Source organism: Mesitornis unicolor, unplaced genomic scaffold (genome assembly GCF_000695765.1).
Source record: "Mesitornis unicolor isolate BGI_N332 unplaced genomic scaffold, ASM69576v1 scaffold22074, whole genome shotgun sequence".
Lineage (NCBI taxonomy): Eukaryota > Metazoa > Chordata > Aves > Mesitornithiformes > Mesitornithidae > Mesitornis > Mesitornis unicolor.
The window spans coordinates 13610-36670 of NW_010182348.1; the positions used below are offsets into that span (position 1 = coordinate 13610).

The 23061-nt window shown below is 38.2% G+C and overlaps 1 protein-coding gene across 2 annotated transcripts in view; it reads left to right on the forward strand.

The window, feature by feature from the left end:
• Positions 1 to 992: 992 nt before the first annotated feature.
• Positions 993 to 23061, forward strand: part of BZW2 (basic leucine zipper and W2 domains 2) — a 35689-nt gene continuing 13620 nt past the window's right edge. For both annotated transcript variants that reach the window (XM_010183752.1, XM_010183751.1), the window contains exons 1-7: positions 993 to 1058; positions 6585 to 6761; positions 7899 to 8002; positions 10679 to 10744; positions 18002 to 18137; positions 20923 to 21032; positions 22904 to 23061. The exon at positions 22904 to 23061 ends at the window's right edge or, in 1 of these variants, runs on beyond it. In XM_010183752.1, the coding sequence (XP_010182054.1) occupies positions 1001 to 1058; positions 6585 to 6761; positions 7899 to 8002; positions 10679 to 10744; positions 18002 to 18137; positions 20923 to 21032; positions 22904 to 23061 (809 nt within the window). In that variant the 5' untranslated portion in view covers positions 993 to 1000. The remainder of the gene's footprint in view (positions 1059 to 6584; positions 6762 to 7898; positions 8003 to 10678; positions 10745 to 18001; positions 18138 to 20922; positions 21033 to 22903) is intronic.

Below are 23061 nucleotides of genomic sequence, written 5' to 3' on the forward strand. Positions count from 1 at the left end.
TAATTCCAGACAAGCAAAACATACATAGCAGTGACCTAATGACCTGCAGAGTGAAATAGGTGGCCTTTAAGTCCAGCGCTGGCACTTGCTGTTGGCAGGACAGGGGGTGACCCATGACGATCACCACGTGCTGCAGAGCTCCCCTGTAGTCACTGCTGTTTGCATGCAGCTGTCGGGTTAGCTGCTGTGGCACAAGCTGCTTCTCCTGTGATTAAACTAATTATATCCAAGCTGAAAAATAGTTCTGTTTTCTTTAGATAAAATGGCATTAATATATGATCACTTCCCAATCTTTTTAATGTTGCTTGTTGAGAATTGCCATTAAGGTCTGAAGTAATATAAGCCCTGTATTTTTTACTGCTGTTGTTATATTATGTGCTGTAGGTCTTTAACTATGTATTTATACATAAAATTGATAGGCAGTGGGATTGGGTTATCTTTTATTGTTTTTATAAGACCTACATGTTTTTAGGAACTAAAAGCTATTAAGATATAGTGATGCTCGGCAGAAACATTTGAGTGGGATTTGATGGTTAAAACATTGTCTTTATAGCCATGTTTTGAGCAGGATCCCCAGTGAACATGCTGGAGGGTGAGACCTGTGCCATGCTGATCCCCACCAGGACACTTCCCAGTCCTGTGTCCTAGTGGCTTCTGTGTCCCCAAGCACCCCATGAGCTGTGTGGACATCCCTGCTGTACCCCTGCCCTGGCTGTAAAAGCCGAGGCTCCCTCACCTTCCTGCTCGGGTTTTTTTATAGGGATGCTAAGAGCCAGGTTTGGAGACCAGCACATCTCATCAAAGTTATTCTTGGACTGCAGTGGTCTTCAATCTTTAAGATAATGTGAATTATTCTTTGAGTACAGATCAAGAGCTTTATTTCCCTTTCATGTGTCAGGATTTTACTACACTGAATGTATATTTTGTGTTTAAGTTAAACCGTTGTCTGTAAATGCCATAGTAAAAATTTTTTTTCCTCTTTTTTTCCTCCAGAAATTTTATGAATAAGAATCAGAAGCCGGTGCTAACAGGCCAGCGGTTCAAAACTAGGAAGAGGGGTATGTTATGTTACTTTTTTTACCTTATTTTACCGTGTGTTAAAATGACTAGAAACAGGGCAAGTGGAATAACTGAAAATTCAATATGATTAAGGTTTTTCTCCCCTTCAGCCACAAAGCTGTTATTTTTAACTAAGCCCTACAAATTTTATTATTTTCTTTATATATCTGGACTTTCTGTAAAATTTGGATGTTTTGGCTATTAAGTCTTGTGGGAACCTTGGTTAAAAAATCAGATTCTAACTGAGTTTATAGTATATTTACATATGTGGAAGAAAACTTACTAGATTTTCATTTCAGATACTTCTTAAAATGTTATTTTCAACTAAGAAAGCAAAATACGAGCTTTTATTTAAATGTTGCATAAAGAAAATTACCTGGTCTTTTTTGTATCTGGATTTTTGGTTTTGTTTGTTTGACTCAAATCAATGCTATCTCTATAAATGAACCTTTCACATTTAAAAGGGAATTCTCCCACCTTGCTTTTCCATGAGATGAGCTCGTTGGCCCTGTGTTCTGTAACAGCAGAGGCCGGAAAGCTCCTTTTTCACAAATATTTGTTTCTGCTTTGTTAGTGTAGTTTGGTTTTTTATTGTTAAAATAAAACAGTTACCATTGCATAAGTCCCATTTTACTCATTGTGATACTGATTTTCTAGAAACATGACCAACAGAAGGCTTTGATTTTTATTTCTTTTTATTGTTGCAGTGGCAGATTATTATAGCCCATACAGGTGAGATTCCTGTCTGTCATGTAATAGACCTTTTCCATCTTGACTTTTGTTTCAGATCAAAAGCTAACACCTGTCTTGACCTGTTGTGACAGAAAATTTAAATTTTCTCAGTGTGCGATGAGAGAAACGAAAAGAATTCGCAACCTTTTTCAAAAAATTACAAATTCTGTCGCGAGTCTGAAGAGCTGAGTGAGTGTCTTAAGATCTAGGATGATCACAAAGCTTGGATGAGAATTGCAAAATATTTTGTTTTCAGTAGTGTTAAAAAGCAGTACCAGCTTTCTCTCGACTTTCCTCCCTTGCCTGCATCACTTTCTCAGTTAGTTTTACCAGTATAGTCTCTTAAATGGAAAATGTCCTTTCTAGGATGCACATATAATGTAGGCATAAATAACTTAAAACCCAAGCCTATATTGTTTTGGAATAAATGTCATGATGCTCCAGTATTTAGCAGGATTAACTTTCTGTCAGCCTGGTTCAGAACATTATCCAGTAGCTGAACACTGCGGTAAGTAGCAACAGTGTAGATGTAGCCAGAGGAGTGGAATCAGCAGTGCCTGAAAAAATACTTCTGTCAGATCAACCAGTGGAACAGTCAGATGTGCAGACTGCTGGATCGATCCACTGTGTTATTCAATTTAGGGCAGTCAGTTACGGTACATATGTTCTTTGCTAAAATTGTCTTAGGAAACATTCTGTCTCTCAAAGACTCTTTTCAATCCTTGTTTTGCAATGTATTTGGAGTAATAGGTCCTAATATAGATTTGTTCTTTGACTCCTGAGTAATATAAGTAATAATTAGAATAAATAAAGAGCTTTTATTTGTAATTCTGTGCCTCTCTCTTGAATTTCTATTACAGTCATTGGAAGTAGCAGTAGGTACTCAATGACTACATGGAAGAAGGAAAAAAATTTGGGGGGAGTCTGGAAGATTGGAGGTGTGGGTTTTTGGTTGGTTTGGTTTGGTTTTTTTTGAGAGATTGCTTAAATGGGATTGGGGATATTTAATAGCTTTAATCTAGAAATCTTAACTTGGAAACACTTCTTTATGTGCTTAAAGCATAAAATGTCTTCAAATATGGTGGGATCCTGGTTGCCTTAATATTTGAGAATCCTGCTTGGATTAGAGATCTCTGCCTCCAGAAAGAAAACAGGTAGCTTGAGGAAAGTTGACTTCCTAGCATGTTTATTCCCTTCTGTTTGATTATACTTTTTCTTTTTGTATCATAGCAGTGTCACAGACTGTTATGTCTTGGACTTAGAGTAGAGGATACTATTAGGTTTCTTTTTCTCCTGACTTTCAGTATATCAGGGAGTCATGAAATTTCACTCAGAACTTAGTGCAGGAACTGTGGCTGAACATGGCATTTCAGTCGTCAGAGGCTATTCTGTGTGTGTAATGGGCAGGCAGGTCTGAAATGCGTAAGTGCTGGGGGAAGAGAGCTGGTTGAGAGCTGACTGCCAGATCTCACTGTTGATTTGTGTCTCATGATACTCTCTTTCCCCTTCTGCAGCTCCCAGAGCACTGCCATCTGAGGAGACAGTGAGGTGTAACACAGCAGTCGGGCATCTAATAAAAATAATTGTCCATATGAACCCTATTACTACCACTGAACTCTGAATGCAAACAATTTTTGAGCTCTCAGAGAGCGAAAAAGGAAGAAGATGGGTTTTTTTCTTTAAACTTTGAAAGTGTGCTCATTTTTGAAAGAGAACTATAAAGGAGTTTGTAAATCTCACCCCTTCCAGTTCTATTAGTTGACCTAAAAGATATAAACCTTGCCTCCAGCATATATTGTGGCAGCCATTAAAATCACTTAGAGATTTGAAGGAAGAAAAATCATGTTGTAAAGGGAAATACCTTCCGAGGGAAGGAGGCATCTCACACTTCCACACCAACTTTATAGTGCGAAGGGAATAGTTTGGTTAGTTCGTAGTATAATCTCCATACTTGTTGAGTACTGCATTATTGGTGAGGGTCAGCAGTAGTTGCTGTCTGGCCAGGATTTGTGCTGATGGTGCAGATAAGTGAGATGTGGATTGTATTGACTGCATGCATACAAATTGATGTTTTTGTATGTTTTGAAATGGAACAGAAAGAAACAGGAGCAGCAAAAATGCCAGTAAGTAGTAAGGAAAATTTCTGTATCCAGACAGCTGACAGATACCTATAGGACAAAACATTTCCTGAAACATTAACTGGAACAAACACTCAGTATTGTTTAAAGTAAGCAAATAAGCAATACCTGAGACCCAAGTTTGTTCCCATCATATAGATAACATAGAGTTAACACCTGCTAAAAAACTGGTGCAAAAAGGTAAATGGCAGCAAAAAAAGAAGCTAAGCAAAACAAAGCATATTTCTTTCAGGAAGAAAATTATCTAGTAAAAGGTCAATATTAACACCATGACATTAAAATGGAGTTGGAAGAGGGGCCAAAAAGGGCAACTCATTTTTCTTCCACAGAAAAACAGTTGTGGGCTTTCTGTTGAAGAGTTATGCTTAATTCTTAAGGAGGGGTGTATAAATGTACTGTGTGATTTCCTCAGATGCAAAAGAAAGGAAATAAGTATCCAGGAACATGATGAAAACAAAAAGCTGTGTATAGCACTGCTGCATTGGATATTGTATGCATCACATCTGCAAGCTACACCTGCCTCTGCTAGCCCATGATTGAAACAGTGCTTGTTTAGTAATTATGTACTCAGCAGCTCCATAGACTGTCACCACTTCTTCACGCTGGCCTCTTACTCATCCTGTTGTACTACATCAGCATGTTCTTCTTTAGTGCATTAGCTTGGTAGGAAAATGTTTCAGTAAAACCATAAATCATTTTTCATGCAATAAATTTACCTCCTTCCTGTGTAAATTTTTAGATTGTGACAGACAAGAAGATAGTAGGATACTCCAGATGAGAGGAGGACTTCTGGGGAAGGAGAAGAATGTCTTTAAAATAGCTAAGAAATATTGATCGGGGTATTTGTGTCTGTACTGAGCACTGTGTACCTGTGATAACAAACATGTAACACCTTTCAGTTGAGATGTGAACATCTTTAATTTTTAGACAAAATACACTTGAAAAACTAAAATAGGATTACTTTTGTAACTCATCCTTTAAGACAGAACTTTGTCGTTTTACTGGTTAATGAGCCATCAAGCATTTATTTTTATCCTGCAAATATCACATACTTATTTGGTAACCTGAAAGAGAATAATTATACTCAGATAGTTATGATTATGGGTGGAGCTGTGTTTCTGGTGTGCAAATAAAACTGCTTGAAGTACACATACTGAGGTTCTTCCATGTACTTCAGTAAAAGGCTTGCTTGTTTGTGGGTTGGTTGCTGCTTGTTTCGGGTTGTTTTAGTACTTCAAGTTGGAAGAGAGCTGCAACTGAGTAACAGGTAACAGGTATGATACCTCAGATGGGATTCCAGTAGTGTGCTTCTCTGTAGGCATTTCCTCAGACCAAAGGCACCATTCTTCTGTTTCCCAACTCAACCCTCTCTGGTTTGCCCACCACGGGCATGCCCTGCAGGTACGAAAGATGGTTACTCAAATGGCAGCCTCCAGATCTTCATCACAGCTGCAAGGTGAGAGGTAGCACAGCTCAGAGGCTCAATATCTCCATGGCCTGGGGTGAAGTAAAAGTCTGGGAAAGGCTTGCAGTACAGGGAAGGGGCGTATTGAGTAGTGTGGCATGTTTCAGACTGCATTAGCACATGTTTAGACAGGGATTTGACCAATCCTCCTTCATCGTCATAACTAAAAATCTCTGGATTTGTCTGCCGGATATAATATGTGCAGGGTTTTTAAGAACTTGTATCAACTTCTGTGTTAGCAGGTGGTAACAAACTAGTTTGGGTTTTTGAGTCACAGAACAGCTCTCAGTCCTGTTTCTGAAGTTCAGAGTTATTTTAACAGTAATAAGCATTTCATGTGTGCCCTTATATAAAGCCAGTACTTGTTTTGTTAAGAAGCTTCAAGTGTCTGGTGAGCTGTTAGCAGTCTGCAAGAAAAAGCACCAGCAGGCAGGGGTAAATCTACCTCATTTTGTCTGGAGGTTGCAGTTACATCTGCTATGGCTAATGGCCTTGACACAGGGATGTTGTCTGGGGGGCAAACTGTACCTAATCGGGTTCAACCAGGGACAGCTGGAGAAAATGCAATGTGAGCACTGCATTTCTGTGTTCCTAGCACTGCTTAGGTCTGTGAATATGAAAGACAAATTCTTTGTTAGACTGTGTTGCTGGTTCCTAAATGTTTACACAAAAACTGTTTTTATGAATACCTTTATCTCCTCTTTTCCTGAAGACTTGCCATTTTGAAAACATTTTAGATATGTGACCATAAAGTTATTTAAAAAAAAATACCAAGAAATGAAAAATTGAATGTTTCTGCAGTGAGGTTATGTACACTGACATTCCTGTTATTCTTCTATCAGATTTAGTAATGCCTAATGATAAGCACATTCGATAACATCTTCAACAAGAGAAGTAAGAATATGAAATTTGACAACAATTTCAATAGTCGCTTTTCTTACTGTTTGTTTATTACCATATATTTGAGTGTGTTTTGGTGTTGGTGGGATGAGGAGGAGAGGAAAGCCAGGGTAAACACTGCAAAACTTCCAAAGGCATTAAAAACCAAACAGACTTTTGGTGTGTTGACTAGAATAGGATGAACATGTTTAGATGCCATGGTCATTTCAATTGCTGCTGATACGAGATATTAACAGAAAATTTAAAAACTGAATCGCTCTCCTTTTCCTTCTCCTTCATCTCTGTTGCAGATGAAAAGGAGAAATTTGAACCCACAGTCTTCAGGGATACGATTGTCCAAGGCCTCAATGAAGCGGGGAATGACCTGGAGGCTATAGCCAAGTTTCTGGATGCAACAGGCTCACGGCTTGATTATCGCCGCTATGCTGACACCCTCTTTGATATTTTGGTAGCTGGCAGCATGCTAGGTAACCTGCAGTGTACCTGACACGGAATTTTGAGGATCAGCTTTGCTTCTTTTAAGATACTGTCTTCCTTTACAAAGTGGAAATTATAAAGTGCTTTACAACCTCATTTATCTAGATATTTCTTGCATCTTTTATCATAACATTGATCATTGTTTGTAGAGCAGTAGTACCTAGGGACTTGATTGAATGTGAGGCATTCTGCAAATACCACAAGAAATGGATACTGCTATGAGAAGCCTTCAGTCTGAGCTGAAACAGCATATAAATGCAGCAGCATAGAAAATGAGAGATATGCTAACTAGGGGAAACAGGAATTTATAACCATGAAAAGGTGTAATACAGCACTCCAGGTTATTAGCTGTTGCAAAAAAGGCTAGCTAAGATGAAATGAAAGACAATGGGGAGTGCTCTGTGGATGTTTATGGGGTGTCTCCCCCGGGTATTGCTGGCAGTGTTGGCAAAACCATGCATTTCACCTTCCTCTGTTTTGAATAAGTTGACTCCTCTTGCTGGTCATGTTGCTTTGTTTCCTGCTTCCTGCTCTTTGGTACGTAAGAAGAAAAGATGTTTTTGTAAGACTTGAGGTAATGCAGGAAACAAAAGCCAGTGGAAATACCTAGGAAAAGAACTCTCAACAAAATAAGCCAGGAGAAAACTTGGCAGCAGGGATTTGAATGTTTGCTTGGGCCTGGTTTAGAGCATTAGAGGGGTTAGGAGTATGTTCCAAGTCCTTGAATGAGTAAGAGTGCTTTTGTCTTTGGAAAGGATTTATGTTATTGTGGTGTTTAAACTAGTAGTTAAGATATGCACAAGGGTTATGCTCCAACCCATGCTTATTCGATCACACTCAGTGCTCTGAAAAACAGCAGAGATTCCTTACTGTGACCCGAATCTCTTTGGTCCTGTGAGGTCTGTGTGATCTAAGGTGCAGCGTATTGGCCAGCTGTCCCTCTGTCAAGGTGCCACCACAGCTCCGCAAAGCTCATTCTCCCTCTGTTCCCCCTCTCTCCTGCTAGCTCCTTACCCTTGCCTTTTGCCTTAGTGATTTAACATAAGACTTATTAAATCTTATGATTATAGAGCATTCTCTAAAGTGCAATTTTTTTCTTTTCCTTTTTTTTTCCTTCTTTCTTTTAGCTCCTGGAGGCACACGCATAGATGACAATGACAAGACCAAGATGACCAACCACTGTGTATTTTTTGCAGAAGAAGATCATGATGCCATCCGAAATTATGCTCAGGTCAGTAAAGGTGTGGTTGATTACTGTTTTCCATTTAAGTATCAAAAGGGATTACCACAGAACATGTGCAGACCGTCTAGGTTGCAACAGGCTAGTTACAGGGCAACTGAAAATCCAGTTCACCAGTAATCTGCCCTAACCTATGAATATTAGGTAAGAAAATGGGTCTAAGATAATCATATCACAGCTGGCAACACTTTCTTTACAGAAAGCAGTCTTACTTATTTCAGTCTGCTCTCAGTTCGTTATATTTTTAAACACCATCCTTTTTATTTTTGTTGACCTTTTCTGTATGCAGACTGAAAGATTTGTGTGAACGTATTTTTAGAAACACATGAAGTATATGAATGACAAAAAATATAAAGCTCACGCCTTCAACCTTTAGTTGTATAACTGGTTAGGAATTTGGCATATATTCCAAGAGCTTTCATTTCTCCTACGTATGTGATAGATAATTTCTTTTTGCAGGAATAAGGCTTGCACAAGTAGGTCTGTGTGAAATTAACACAAAAAAGCAATGAAACCTAAAACATTATTGAAGAGAAGCTAATGGTGTGTAACTTCTTAAGGGAAGATAATTATGGGAGAAAATACAGTAAGAATTCTATTGGAAGTTCAAAGCCACTATGCAATTCTGGATTCAAGTAAGATTGCATAAAAATGTGATACCATTGAAACTCCCATATATCAAAAGACTATTGTTAATTAAGTAACATATGTATCTTTTTAAATTACTAGTTATTATTGGGATGCTGCACACAGTAAGTGAACGCATAAAAGCCACTGTCTCTGCTAAGGTGTTGAGGATGATAAGTTGCTGAAAAGGTGCATGATTTCTTTAGAGGGTGCTGGGTTCAGAATCTGCATCGTTAACAAATGATTACAAATAAGCAGAAAGGTCCTTTAAAACCACATCTTTGATAATCTGTAGAAGTGAAATATACTTATTTCTGGAAAGGGTGTCAAATATATTTTGTGTATCAGCTTTATAATCTCTTGAAAATGGGGTATTTACTCCAGGAAAATCTCTTGTTTAGTAAAAGCGTTGATTCTGTCTTCTTGAATTTTCATATTTTAACAGCTTGATAATCAAAATTGGCAGTACCAGTCCTCCAAGGAGAAATTTCACTTTAAAGTAAAAGGTTACATGTTGGAAAATGGAAAGGAAGGCTTCAGAATTTGAAGCAGCAGATGTTTCAATGTATTTATTCTTTGTCTTTAAAACCAAAAGCCACCAAAATAAGTAAACATTTTGTAGCTAATGCCTGAAGAGATGTATCCTTTTATAGACCTCGCCAGTTTTTTTTCATGCGTAATGGGAAGCAGAGCCCTTACTGTGTTATGAAATAGTGGAGTTAGGCTAAAATAGTGTTTAGAGCTTCCTTATCCTCAAGGTAATTTCATACTCTGACTTCCAAATTAACCAGTAGTGTGGCTACTTTTTGTGGTTTTAGTCATAGAAATAACTCAGAGTGAAAAGTGTTCAAGAAAAAAGCTACTGTTGATATTTTAGGAGATTATTTGCTTATGAAGTGTAATACTGTCATTTACAGGGACTTTAAAAAATATACAGAATTTTGTTTGGTAATATGAATCGGGTGCTAGCTTACAATTTTGTCTTCCACCTTATTTTACACCTTACTTTGTTAGAATTTGTGTGTGTCTACCTCTCAGCATGGCTACAACTTGATTTTTCACTTGTTCTGAGCCAAAATACTACCATTTAGAATGTTTGAATTTTTTTTACGTTCTCTGAAAAGTGAATTGAAACTTTCTAAACTTAATTTCTCCCACCAGCACCATCCAGCCTGGCAATAATGTAATTTGTTCCCTATATAAACCTTTTTACCTGTGACAGTCATAGGTTTAGTGCCTGTTGTACAGTAGTGAGAGCAGTGGATTGTTTATTTAACCTTACCTCTCCCTTCTTCCATCTGAATGCACCCTGCACCTGTGCTGCTTCTGTTTTCATAATTTATGGTTGCACAATGGGAAACAAATGGGGAAAACTGGAGAACAAGTGTTTCCAAGAACACTTTTACTTGTTGTAAAAGCTTAGTCAAATGTTCTTCCTCTTTCAGTGTGTTTTGTTGTGAGCATTCATGTTAGTGGACTTGACAGAGATCCTGTGTCTACTGAAGATGCCCAGCAGTGCTGCTTACACCTGACAGCTTCCCCAGAGAGCTGCATTACCAGGGGAAGAAAGCAGACTTAACCTCCTTCTCCTCCTTTCCCCTGCTTTTGATCTATGGATAGGGTGAAAAGTAGAGTAGGAATAAAATTTTGAGAAGTATGAAAAAGGAAACTCTCAAACTGCACTTTCTCCAATTCTAACATTGCCCTATAAAGCAAAATCGGCAAAAGTTGTACTTTTCCACTTGTGAACAATCTAATAGAGAAGGATGTTTCATGATCTGCCGTGAGACAGGCGATACAACAGATGATACCATTCTGCTGGTTGCTTATTTCCTGGAAACAATGTCTAAGGGAAAACTACAGTGGAGTATTAGAGTGTGAGAAGCCAGCAGTGCTTCCTGCTTTTTCTTTCCTGCTGTGGAGACAATAAAAACAAACAAATGTGTGTTATCATAGATTAGTTAAAGATACTCTTTATGGATTCACTAGTGGCAGTTATGTTACCCTTTGCCTTTTTTGTTAATCTATGTTTATCTTTAGGTCTTCAATAAACTTATCAGGAGATACAAATACCTGGAGAAAGCATTTGAAGATGAAATCAAAAAGGTAATGTTGGTGGCAGTCTCCTCTTGAGTGTTAATAGTTTTACCCTATGTCTCATATAATTGTATATGTACAAATGCTGCACTGTTGTCTATTTGAGCTCTGCTGGGAAAGAGGATGGAATCCACAGTGGCAGCTGTAGGGTGCAGATTTAGCTCGGTGGGTATTCTGCTGGCAGCACTTGATGTAGAGTCATTCTGAATTAATATTTCCTTTCATTACTCTGACCAAACTCACCTTCTTATCCCAGCTTCAGTGTGCTTTGCAGGTGCTATAGTTCTTAGTGAGAGGATGTGATGGGTTGACCCTGGCTGGATGCCAGGTGCCATCAAAGCCACCCTGTCACTCCCCTTCCTAAGCTGAACAGGAGAGAGAAAATAGAATGAAAGGCTCGTGGGTCAAGATAAGGGCAGAGAGAGGTCACTCGCCAATTACCATAATGAGAAAAGCAGACTGACTTGGGGAAATTCATTTATTAACAATCAAGTCAGAGTAGGATAATGAGAAATAAAAACTAAATCTTAAACCACGTTCTCCCCACCCCTCCTGTCTTCTCGGGCTCAACTTCAGTTCATCACACGTTGTCTCTGCCACTTCCTCCTCCTCAGGGGGAGGACTCCTCACACTCCCTGCTCCAGAGTGGGGTCCTTCCCATGGGAGAGTTCTCCACAGACTTCTCCCATGTGAGTCCTTCCCACCGGCTACAGCTCGTCATGTAGAGCTCTAGCGTGGGTCCCTTTCACAGAGTGCAGTCCTTCAGGACCAGACTGCTTCAGTGCAGGCTTCCCACAGAGGCACAGCCTTATTTGGGCGCCGCCACCAGCTCTGCCATGAGGTCCTCCATGGGCTGCAGGTAGATCTCTGCTCCACCATTAACCTCCATGGGCTGCAGGGAGACAGCCTGCCTCACCATGGTCTTCACTATGGACAGCAGGGGAATCTCTGCTCCAGCGCCTGGAGCATCTCCTCCCGCTCCTTTTTCACTGGCCTTTATGTTGGCATAGTTATTTCTTTCACATATTCTCACTCCTCTCTCCAACTGCTGTTGCTGTTGCCCCTGGTTCCCTGCCCATCCCCCGCTCCTTTCTTAAATATGTAATCTACAGAGGCGCTACCACCATCGCTGATTGGCTTGGCCAGTGGTGGATCTGTTCTGGGGCTGGCTGGCATTGGCTCAGTCAAACACGGGGGAAGCTTCCAGCAGGTTCTCACAGAAGCCACCCCTGTAGCCCCGCTGCTACCAAAACCTTACCATGCAAACCCAACACAGAGGAGATGTTACTATCCTGATATAGAACAGCTCTCTGTGGTTTTTTGTCTGTAGAATAAATGCAGATCTGCTCTGCAGAATGTCACTTGATGTATGACTATTAAACTGCTTCTGCATTGTGGAGTGAGTCCTGACAACAAGTTTTTGTATTTGAGGCCATAGATAGGTGCAAGAAAAAGTCCTTGCTACTCATGAGGTGCTCATGATTTGCCTGTTAGACTGTAGTGGATATTTGGTGGATACTGTTTTGGTTTGTGATACTGTATTCTAATGAGACAGGAGAAACTTGGGTAGAAATTTTTGAAAAACAAAATACAGATTTATTTTGTCTATTTTGATTTCCTAGTAACAGATGTTAATACAGCTTTTTCTGATGGCCTGAATATGTAATAAACACTGCTGTACTATAAGCTAACAGGCATGCTGATAATGGCAAAACCTGTCCTGTGACTAAAATGCCATATTTATTAAAACTAAAAGTGTGTTTCCATGTTTTTTTAAACATTAGAAAGATTGCTGCAGGGGTCAACTGAGCTTAAGTCTGTAGTGTGATGCCTCATCACCACCTCTAGCAGCTGAGTAAATTTGGCTCTGATTTATGCATTCTTGCTCATATAGGAAATTATTTTTGTGCTTGTGGCCAGTGTGCCAATTAACTGGGGCTGATTGCTCAATACATCACTCTAAAGACCTAAATTTACCTCTATCCCCACAGAAGTGTAATGTTCTTACTGTTAATTACTGTAATCATTGACATGAGAAGCTCTGACTCATAGCATTCGAGTTTCAGAGAGCGTTCAGCATATTAAGCAAATGGCATGTCAATTCAAGCTGCCTCCTCTCTTCTGTAATTTGCTTGGGTTTGAATCCTCTAAGTTTCTAAGAATTCACTTTGCACTCTTAGGGACAAGATGAAACTATGGTTAATATGTAATAATTTGACACCTCAGTTGAGGACCAAGTGCCACTGATCTGAGGATTAACCATATGCTAGCTTGAGAGAAAGCAATAGTTTGAGGTGCAGTGTGACTGACTGGAGTCATGATACTCATTTAAAGCTATTGGAAGCGTCCAAGTCATGGTAATGTGGGGCCAGAGTGGGCTTGTTCACCTTGCAGACTGCAGATCTCTGTTTTGTGCACATGCTTTTTATGTAGTTTTCAGTGTCAGATCACATAATGTATGACAGATCACAATATGAGGTTTGCATAGTGACCCTCAGCTGGAGGACAATTTTTCCATCTGCCCTTCCATCGCCACCCTTAGCTCTGTGCTCTGGTGCGAATCTTGGGTGGTTTCTGGGAACTTGGCCTTTTGACATGGGTGCTGGGTGTGCTGTCTTCCTCAGTTAATGCAGTTTATCTGAGAATTAGAAACTGGGAAGGTGGTTGTGATGGTTCGAGCCAGTGTATTGCACCTGCACCGTTATTGCCTTAAAAACCTTGATGATTATTTGTAGATGCCTTTTACCTACCTTCTCCCTCCTCCTGCTTGTGTGGACCCACCAAGTGACTGTCTTCTTGCTGATGAAGCTGTTGAGTTTTTAACTATTTAATGCCTTAATCACTGTGCAGTAACTTGTATGTGAGTAGTTGCTCATGGAGGATCAGAAGATAGATACATTAATATTATTAGAAGGGTTTCTGCAAGATTTAGTGGTTCAAAGATTACTGCAGTTAGTCGGTGGTTAGACAAGCAAGAGAGCGACTCCTTGATGTTATTTTATGGTTCTCTGTCCCATCAATGAAAGTGATTTTTCTGGCAGATTCATTAAGCAGATAGAGCACCTGGGGGAAAATTAGCTGTTCTCACAGAAAACATCATGCTAAAAAAAAAACCAAGGCCATACCAGCAGTTTCACTCTAAAGAAGCAGATGGTGTCAGTGGGACTTCTTTCAAGAGAGATTATCTGAGATAGCAGTATTTGTACAAGTATTTGCTTTGTCTCTTCTAGTTCATAATTTTGTCTTTGGACCATTATTATTTCCTAACACCTTTTCCTTTTGTGTCTGCTTCCAGCTTTTATATGTTTTATTTCTTAACTCTCTCCTCCCAAAATTGCTGGTTACTTTCTTCCAGTGATACAAGCAAACCATAGATTTAAATTTTTAGATATGAATGATTTTGTGCAAGCAATTTCAGCAGAAGACAGAGATGCTTAAGTTCATCGATATAGGCAGCTTCAGTTCATATGAGCACTTCACAGACTTCTGGTATAGACCTATGACAACATTTTGCAATCATTTCAGTAAAATTCTCAGATCAAAATTGGTGTTCATCTTTCTTACATATGTATTTCTGTTCACATCAGTAGATGATGAAGCATGCGATACTAGATGTTTATATAGTGCGTTTGCATGTTTTAAGTAGCATTCTGTATAGTTTTTTTAACATCAAAATTGGGATAAAGTACAGGTAAGTATATTTTTAGTCTTGACACTGGTAAATATTAGTGAGTCATATGAGAGTATCTGAAATACTGGAAGATGTTACAGGGTCATATTTTTGTAATGAAAGAACCCTAAATCAAGCTTGGAATGATGAAATAAGAGAAGAATAACTGAGATGAAATAGGGTGTAAACAGAGATGCTTTAAGTCAGCTAAATAAAAGGCAAGAATCAGCGAGTATCTGTTCTGTTAAGCTGCCTTCTCCATTGCTGACAATTCGGTACTGTCTACGGATGTGACAAACTGTCAGATGCTGAAGCAACAGACCACTTCAGGTAATGAAGATATAAAGAGACACTACACTCCCTGTGTGGATAAAATTCTTTAATTTTCACTGTTAAGGTTTTCAGATTGTAAGAAGAGAGCAAAGCGCTTGTTTATCTTGTATACTTTTTTATGTTGTGTGTATATCTTTACTTGTGCACATCCTTTATGCCCAGAATTTGTGCCTAAAAGACTTTAAAGACAAAAATAGCGTGAAACAGCATGTTAGGTCTGGTCTTGTGCTTATTAGGCATTCTGAACTCCCACTTAAATAGGTGGGAGTTCTTATAGCTAGAATAGAAACACAAAATTGTGAGCCAGAATTGTGCATTTTATGCCTGGAATCAGTCTATATCTGTAACAAAAGCACTAATGACAGTGCTTGGCTAACAGCGGGGAAGCATCAGCATGGAGAACTTTCTGTGGGTGGCTTGGTACTGTTCTGAAGTGACTTGGACATTTTGTAACCTCCCTGCAGAGGTTTGTAATTGTGATGGTAAAAGAAGAACTCTTAAAGTAATCAGCAATAAAAATTTGAATTACAGCTTTGAACTGAACATTTTGTTATTTTTAATGGTTTTTAAGTGGGTTTATTAAAGGGTTTGATTCTTCCTGTCACCCAGTCTCCCCCTACATTAGGCTATGTTTCACAATCGAAAGTATAGAATATCCTTGAACAGCAGAAAATGGCATGTATAAGTTTATTGGAGTTGCTTTTCAAAAACACTAGTAAAACAGAAATTATACTAGTAGCACCAACAATACTTTAAGCAAGGAAAGATGTGGAGAAGACCAGATTCATACTCAAAACATATTCCACTGGGTTATTGTTCAAGAACACTGTAATTCAGATTCATTCCAAGAGATTTGCAAGAAGCATGTTTCAAAGGAAGCAAAGAGGATGAGTCTGTGAACTTCATAGATACATCATTCCAGACCTTCCAAAACATTTAAACAAATACAGAGAAACTAGAGTTGATGAATGTTTGGATGTCCTCTTAGAATCCTTCTCCACCTTGGACTGCATAACTCTCGCTTTGCAACTGGATTTCCTGCCGTTGTTGCTTTCATGACTCAAGTCTGACATGGAGTGGGTATAACTGTTTGTGATCCACTCATTACTGGCAAAACCCAGTGGAGGTGACAGCACAGAAGTGTGTCAAAATCTGGTCTGTCACGTTAAAGTAGTCAGTGTGACTACTTTCTAATCCAAATCCTCATCACTTGCATATACGGGAGCAGAAGCCTAATGCTGTTTCCTCTTTGTTAACGGTGTCAATACTTGCAGTAAAGAGCAAAAGGTCTAATTCTGATTTTTTCTTTCTCGTGCAGATTTCATTTTGGTACAGTATTGCTGATAAAGCTTGTGTAAGAAAAGCTTTAAATCCACTGTTTATATTCAAATTCTGTAAAAATGTTTCCAGTTTTCCATTAAATGTGACTTTGGAGTTCCTTTACTTGCACCATTATATATATCAGTTAATTGCTGCATTTGGAAATACAGCACACCACTTGTTTCTCATCTGTATATTTAGAAATAAAAATCTATTCATCTGCATTGTGAATTTTCATACTTTTTTTTGGTAGTGAGTCAGTTTGTTGAAATAAAATTACACCTTCAGATTTTATGGTTTCATAATTTCTAAGCTAAAACTGCATACTGCAGTCATTTGGCTGAAGCCCACTTAAAAAAAAAAAAGACAACAAATGATTTGTCTGTGGTTGAATCATTCAGGCCTGTGTAAGCTGTAATTTAAAGCTGATGTTATTATGTAAGTACTACTGCATGAATGAGGCTTTTTAAGTTCTGTTCACTGATACAGAGCAAAGCTATTCATTAAACACTGCCTAAGTTTTAATAACTTACTTCATTCGTTACCTGGATTTTTCAAATATCACTGCATTCAGAAAGCTTTACAGTTAATAAGCTGCTTAGGTATCTTGGAGAAGAGCTCTCACTGTCCATGGCAACAAGAAAGCACAGGGACATGTCTGATATTCTGTCCCTTTGTATAAGTAGGTTTTGGTAATTAAGAGAGACCCTTAATTTGGAAGGTGGGTGGGAATTTTCCATCAGAATGAGCTGTTCTGCTTTGATTGCATCTATTGCTCATTTGGAGAAGGAAAAAGGGTGCCATGACAGCAGAAGGTAGCTGAATAAAGTGCTGGTAGCCAAAGGATGATATGAGAATTCCTTTAACTCCAAAAATGGATGTGTGCAGTCTTTGTTTTTTTCTTCTTTCTTTTTCTTTTTTTTTTTTCCTTTTTCTCTCTTTTTTGTGGTGATGGTAAATTTGTAAGCTAGCTTCTGATGGAGTCAGCAACTTTTTGCAATGAATGAAGCTGCCCTTTGCAGTCTGGCCTCCTCTTTCCCATCACCCATATTGTGATTGCTGACAGCATGTTAAGAAAACATCACTGTTAACGGTAATGCTATCAACAAAATCTCATTTGGCATAACTTCCTTCCTGATGTAAAGGAAAAGAAATGTAATGTACTTCATCAATGCACTTTCAAGTAACTAGTTTTATTTTAACATATGGAATTAAGATAATTAAAGACACTTAATTGCCATTTTTAGACTTTAAGAGGTAAATATGTACTTCAAATTTTCTAGCACTAAGACGGTGAGATTTGTCATTTTTTCTCAAGCTAGTTGTTTCCTCTGGTAATTAGTGCTGGGAATGGTGAGGTCTTAAAGCAGCTTTTGTTCCTGTCTGTCCTTTGTCAGCTTTATCAAGAATGTCTGAACTTGAAATATATTACTTATTTGAGTCAATAGAAAATCTGTTGTAATTGTGCCATGTTCCCTTTCCCAAAAGGAAAACAGGAAACTTTCTCATCCTTTTATTGTTCACATGAGTAATAGTTTTTGTAAGCTGGAAAAGGAACTGCAACTGTGTGTGGCTTAGTGCGAAGTCTGAAGATGTGAATGGGCAGGCTCCTGTCAGCCTGTTGTAATCCACAAGTCTGTGATCCTGTAATTCCTGTATATTTTTTTTTTATTTTTACATGTGTATTCCTATATTTGGAGAAGACAGGCATTGTCTCCCTGAGTAAGGCTGTATTCCACATGCTTGCATCCTTACGTAAAGTGAAATTCTAAGCAATCAGTGAAATGGCACTGCCGTGCTTCAGGACAGATTTTGATGTGATTGCTATTAATTACAGTGGGATTTCTTGAGAAATTAAACTGTCTGCTAATATTCCTCTCTACCTGTTATTGTTGCCTATGGCTCAAATACAGATACTTTTTTTTTTCTTATCTGACCTGCAGCTTCTGCTGTTTCTTAAAGCCTTTACTGAGACGGAACAGACAAAGCTGGCAATGCTTTCTGGCATCCTGTTAGCCAATGGGACTCTTCCTGCTACAATTCTAACAAGCCTCTTCACTGACAATATAGTCAAAGAAGGTAATTTTCTAGATGATCTTTTTATTTGCATTATCTTAAATGAGAGATGTGTTTTATTGCAACATACTTTATACTATGGAGGCCTGTAACAGTGCAACAGAAATCAGTATTTTAAAGCAGAAGCGTATACAGACAGCAATGGCCAACATAGTTTGTGAAATCTTATAAAAGGGCAGTCAAACATAGGAAAAAAAGCAACACAAAGTAAAAACAAACTCCAAAGGGGTTATGGTGTTTTGGAAGTTATATACATGTCTACAATGTTGTAGAATATATGTATTACTGTGAAACTATAATAGTGTGAAGTATAACATCTATTCCTGACATGAGTCTACTAGCGTTTTTTCAAGTGTGGTTAATATCTTAGGCATGGAAGTGTGAAGTGTGGGACACAGCATAAGCAGGCCAACGGAGTACTGCAGATGGAAAAAAACCCTCAAACTCTCATTTTGCCTTCATACCAGTAGTGATCAGTGACTGATGCACTTTCCCATGGACTTGTATTTACCATATGATGAGTAACTCTTCTTTCAGTCTTTGGGTGTAATGCATTTTTGAGATTACTTTTTTCCTTTGAGGTTTTTTATTTAGTTATTTATTTATAGTCATCTACATCGGAGTCCTGATTTTCCAAATGCTTGCTCAACAATGTCTTTCTTTGCCAGTTACTGACTACCTGGAATAATTGCAAATGCACTGTCAATATTGAACAGTTTTAATGAAATCTTTTTTGTTTTTTTAAAAGCTATATATTAGCTAAAATGTAGTCTAGAAAGAAGTATTCTAACTTCATGTTCTCATTTGCAGCATGCTAACCATTACACTTGTTTTCTGAATACTGCAGAAATAAAAGCCACAGCTGCAGCTTTGCTCTGTCATCACCCACAGTTTTCGTAATCAGAATTAAACTAGGAAAAAATTTAAACAAAAGCACTAATTCATGTCCTACAGTGATTGCCTGCAATGTTTTTAATCAAAGTCTGTTCCTAGTTTATAAGAAGACAAGAGGTATCTGAAAATTCAAATTTAAAAAACTCAAGTAATTTGCCATATTTTAAATTTAACATTTTAGGAATACAGTTGTTATGTAGAAATCCTAGAACAAATTCCATTTGCATGATGAACTTACATTTCTATGAGACCTAAACTTTTGTCAGGAGATTACACGTACTTTTGGTTCTTCGTTTATATATACTAAAAATGTACCTGTGTCAGCATCTGAGGAAAAATTTGTTCGGTCGCTGTTCTGGAATAGATCTTTTAAGGAAGAATAATTACAGATGCAAAGATAGTTGAAGAACAGGAAAAAGTGCAAGGCTTATAACAGATCATATAAGAATAAATTTGATACTTTATTTGATTTACAAAAGACAATGCTGCAGGCAAGTGAGGTTAAAATACATAAGGAAACAATTAGTGGAGCTGAGGGAGTTGTTGATCAGCATGGGAATTGTAATATTGACAAAGAATTGGCTGAAAGTTAAATAAGGCTTTGTCAGTCTTGACTAGTCAGCCTGCAGTACCTGTGAATGTTGCATCGTGCTGGTTTCCCTTGGAATCAGCTGTACAACATGTGAAACAAGCCCGATGTAGTATCTGTAGGCCTCTCTTGATATGACGTTGTGCATCCCTGGTTCCATATAGTACTTGTCAAAGGGTCATGTCTTATGACTAAGCTCATGAATAAGGTTGGCAAGACTGACATAACAGTCAAGATCTGTAATGAATGTTACTGAAGTTTACCCTGCTCTGAGAATAATCTGTTCTTGTTTGATGACTCATTCAGTCAGTGTATCCTAGAAATAAAAAGAATGGATATCTGTCTATAAAGTGGCTAAGGATGACTCAGCTACTTCCTACCAGTAAGTCCCATCAAGCTCTCAGAGCTTCAGGACTGTTTGGAGATGAAACAGAAAATTATACTGACTGGCTGTAGCATAGCATACCATTATCATTATCTCCACCCTCTATGACACTGTAAATGCTGATATGAGTGTAGAAAGGAGAAGCATAACTGGCCTACACGGGTCCTTCCTCTAGGATGACCTGGGTCTCCCCATGTCTGAGACCTTTCAGCTTCCTTCAGCTCCCTGCACTCACTGCTCACAGCCAGGAAGCCAGAGCAGAGCTGTGGTGGTGCTGCTCTAGGAAACAGGAGGGAAATAGGAGGTGTGGGTCTAATGGTTTCTTTCAGCTAGCAGAAGTCACAGTTCATTTGATTTCATGCACAAAATACTAAGTTGTGCCTTGAGGAAGGATTTTTTCCACTTAAAATCATATTTGTACTTGGTCCTACCAGCTAGCTTCCTAGAAGGACGAGGTGCAATCAGTTACCTTGAAGTTGCGAAGTTATTTAATCTTATTCCAGTACTTGCTAAAAAGCCATTTGAAGATACGGGTTTTTTTCAGTTCTTATTTCCGAATATCCTTTATTATTTTGTGCCTTCATTTTCTAACTGATTTAACACATAATTTTTCCTTTTGCATTGGATTTGGTCTGTGAGGAAGTAGGAAAAATAATTGCAAAGAAAATCTTTGAACAATTGAATGGAAATGAGCAATACAGAAGGAAAAGATTTTTCAATCAATCTAGCATACTTCAGAAAATGAATACTGCATTAAAGAAAAAAAATGAGCATTTCAGCTCTATGTGTTTGGTCCTGTTGTCATAAATGTATTTTCATTCTGTATTCTTGTAACCATTTCATATCCTTGTAATTCTTAGAGACGTCTCTAATTCATGTTGAAAATTGCTGAAGCATGTTTTGTTTTGTTTCTCAAACAGGAATTGCAGCCTCTTTCGCTGTAAAGCTTTTTAAAGCATGGATGGCAGAGAAAGATGCCAATTCTGTTACCTCTGCTTTAAGAAAAGCCAACCTTGATAAGAGATTGTTAGTAAGTACAATTTAATTTCAATAATCCTTATTGCTCCTTGGGAAAGAGAAGGAAATAAAATGCAGATGGTAGTTTGCTGTAAGCATGTTAACTCCCCCTCAGACACTCTTAGCATTTTTTAAATATTTTGGATCTCAGCAATATTGTTGTGGCTGTAGCATTGATACATGTTCAGGAATATTAAATGTCACATGTTTTCACATTCTGTCTCACTTTTTCCTGTAGTTAAATGCCTTCTGAAAGACTGTGTATATGGGGCTTGGGAATTAATTAAATGTTTTTCTTTCTAACCACTGCTAACAAAACACACACCACCTGCAACTGTGCATGAGGACTTTTTTTTTTTTAATATGTTCTACTTTTGTAAATAACAGATAAAGTAGATACGGTTGTGATTAGAATGTAAGTTTCCAGAGAGTCAGTGTTTTAAATAGTATAGCAAAAGCACAGTAAGCTAATTTTTTGCAGCAGTAGGTATCTGAGTAGCATAAATGGTCCTGCAGTGATGACAGCAGGCCTAGCAGGAGCGGTGCAGGGAGGCTTTCAGCCTTTGGACTCAGAACCTGTGTTCTGGTTCTGTAGCTATGGCCTGAGGTATTTAGAATAGGTATGAATATGCAGCAATGTCATATGCTTTTTTCTCCCAGTGTCTTTCTGGAGATCAATAGGTTGGTTGTTTATACTCCGTTTTTTAAGATTGCTGCTGTGATAGTCCAATCAAATGCACTACATCCTGTGCAGCACTGCCTGGAGAATTTCAGCAGTATTTCCTGTTTCTACCTCAATAATTTATGATTAGGAAAGAATCTTTCAAAAGTAAAGCAATTTCCCACACCCCTTCATCTCTTCAATTTGTATTTGATTTGAAGGGTTCGAGTCATAAATAATTTGCCATAAAACTGGGAAGTGGGCTGATTACACATTTTATTACAGAGGGGGAAAAAAGCAAACTGCATCTTATTTCTATTTTAAACTTGACTGACTTAAGTTTTCAGCTGTTAGCTCTCATGCTGCTATATTAAAGAGCTATAAAGTATCAGATGATGCTGCCTAGCATAGATGTCTTAATTATAGTTTCTTTTTAACCTCATTTTCAGTAAGTAAATAGATTGAGGGTCTCTTGCTTCTTTGTGAAAGAAGTGCTATCCATCTCACAAGTCATTGTTAGACACCAAGAAATGGATGGTAAGCAAATGCTGTTGCATCTTTGCCACGATGGGACATTTGCTCTAGCAATTTTTAAGAGTAATTGTAACTTTTCTAAGTAGCTTTTGTAAGTCACAGATTGACAGTGTCTTTGAGTTAGAAGTGCCTACAGGAGTTAATGTTAATTGTACAGAGTTGATTTTGTGATATTTTTTTTTTTTTTTTTTTGTTACGAGATGTGTTAGTGATAATTGTTGCTCGGGTTCCTGGGCCATATATGTATTGCTAAGTGGGTTTTTCTTAGGAGGTAAATGCATGCATGCACTGTGAGGGCATGGTAAATGTGCTTTCTGTATAATAGCTTTACTATCTATTCCTTTGTGCTTTTCCTACAAGACTCTTGGAATCTGGAAAAGATGTAGTCTCTGTGAGGACTTTCGAGCAACATCTTAAGCTCGTCAGCTATTTTTAAGTGCATGCACTTAATGCGGAGAGGGTGTTAGGCTTTTTGTGTAACTGACCATCATTTTTCCCTCCACTATAATGAAACGCAACATTGTGAATGAAGTGTTGACTTTCCTAGTGTTAATATAAGCATTGGCTTTTTTTTTTAAAGTGCAGTACCAGGTGTTTCCCACTCTTCATTCTTAAAAAATGTCCCATCCATTCTGTCAAGAGTCGTAGTTGGTTATTTATTTAACAGAGAGCATTCCTGTCTTTTTTAGGAGCTATTTCCAGCCAACCGGCAGAATGTGGACCATTTTGCCAAGTATTTTACTGAAGCAGGTCTAAAAGAGCTCTCAGATTTCCTTAGAGTACAGCAGTCACTGGGGACTCGTAAAGAACTTCAAAAAGAGCTACAAGAACGTCTCTCTCAGGAATG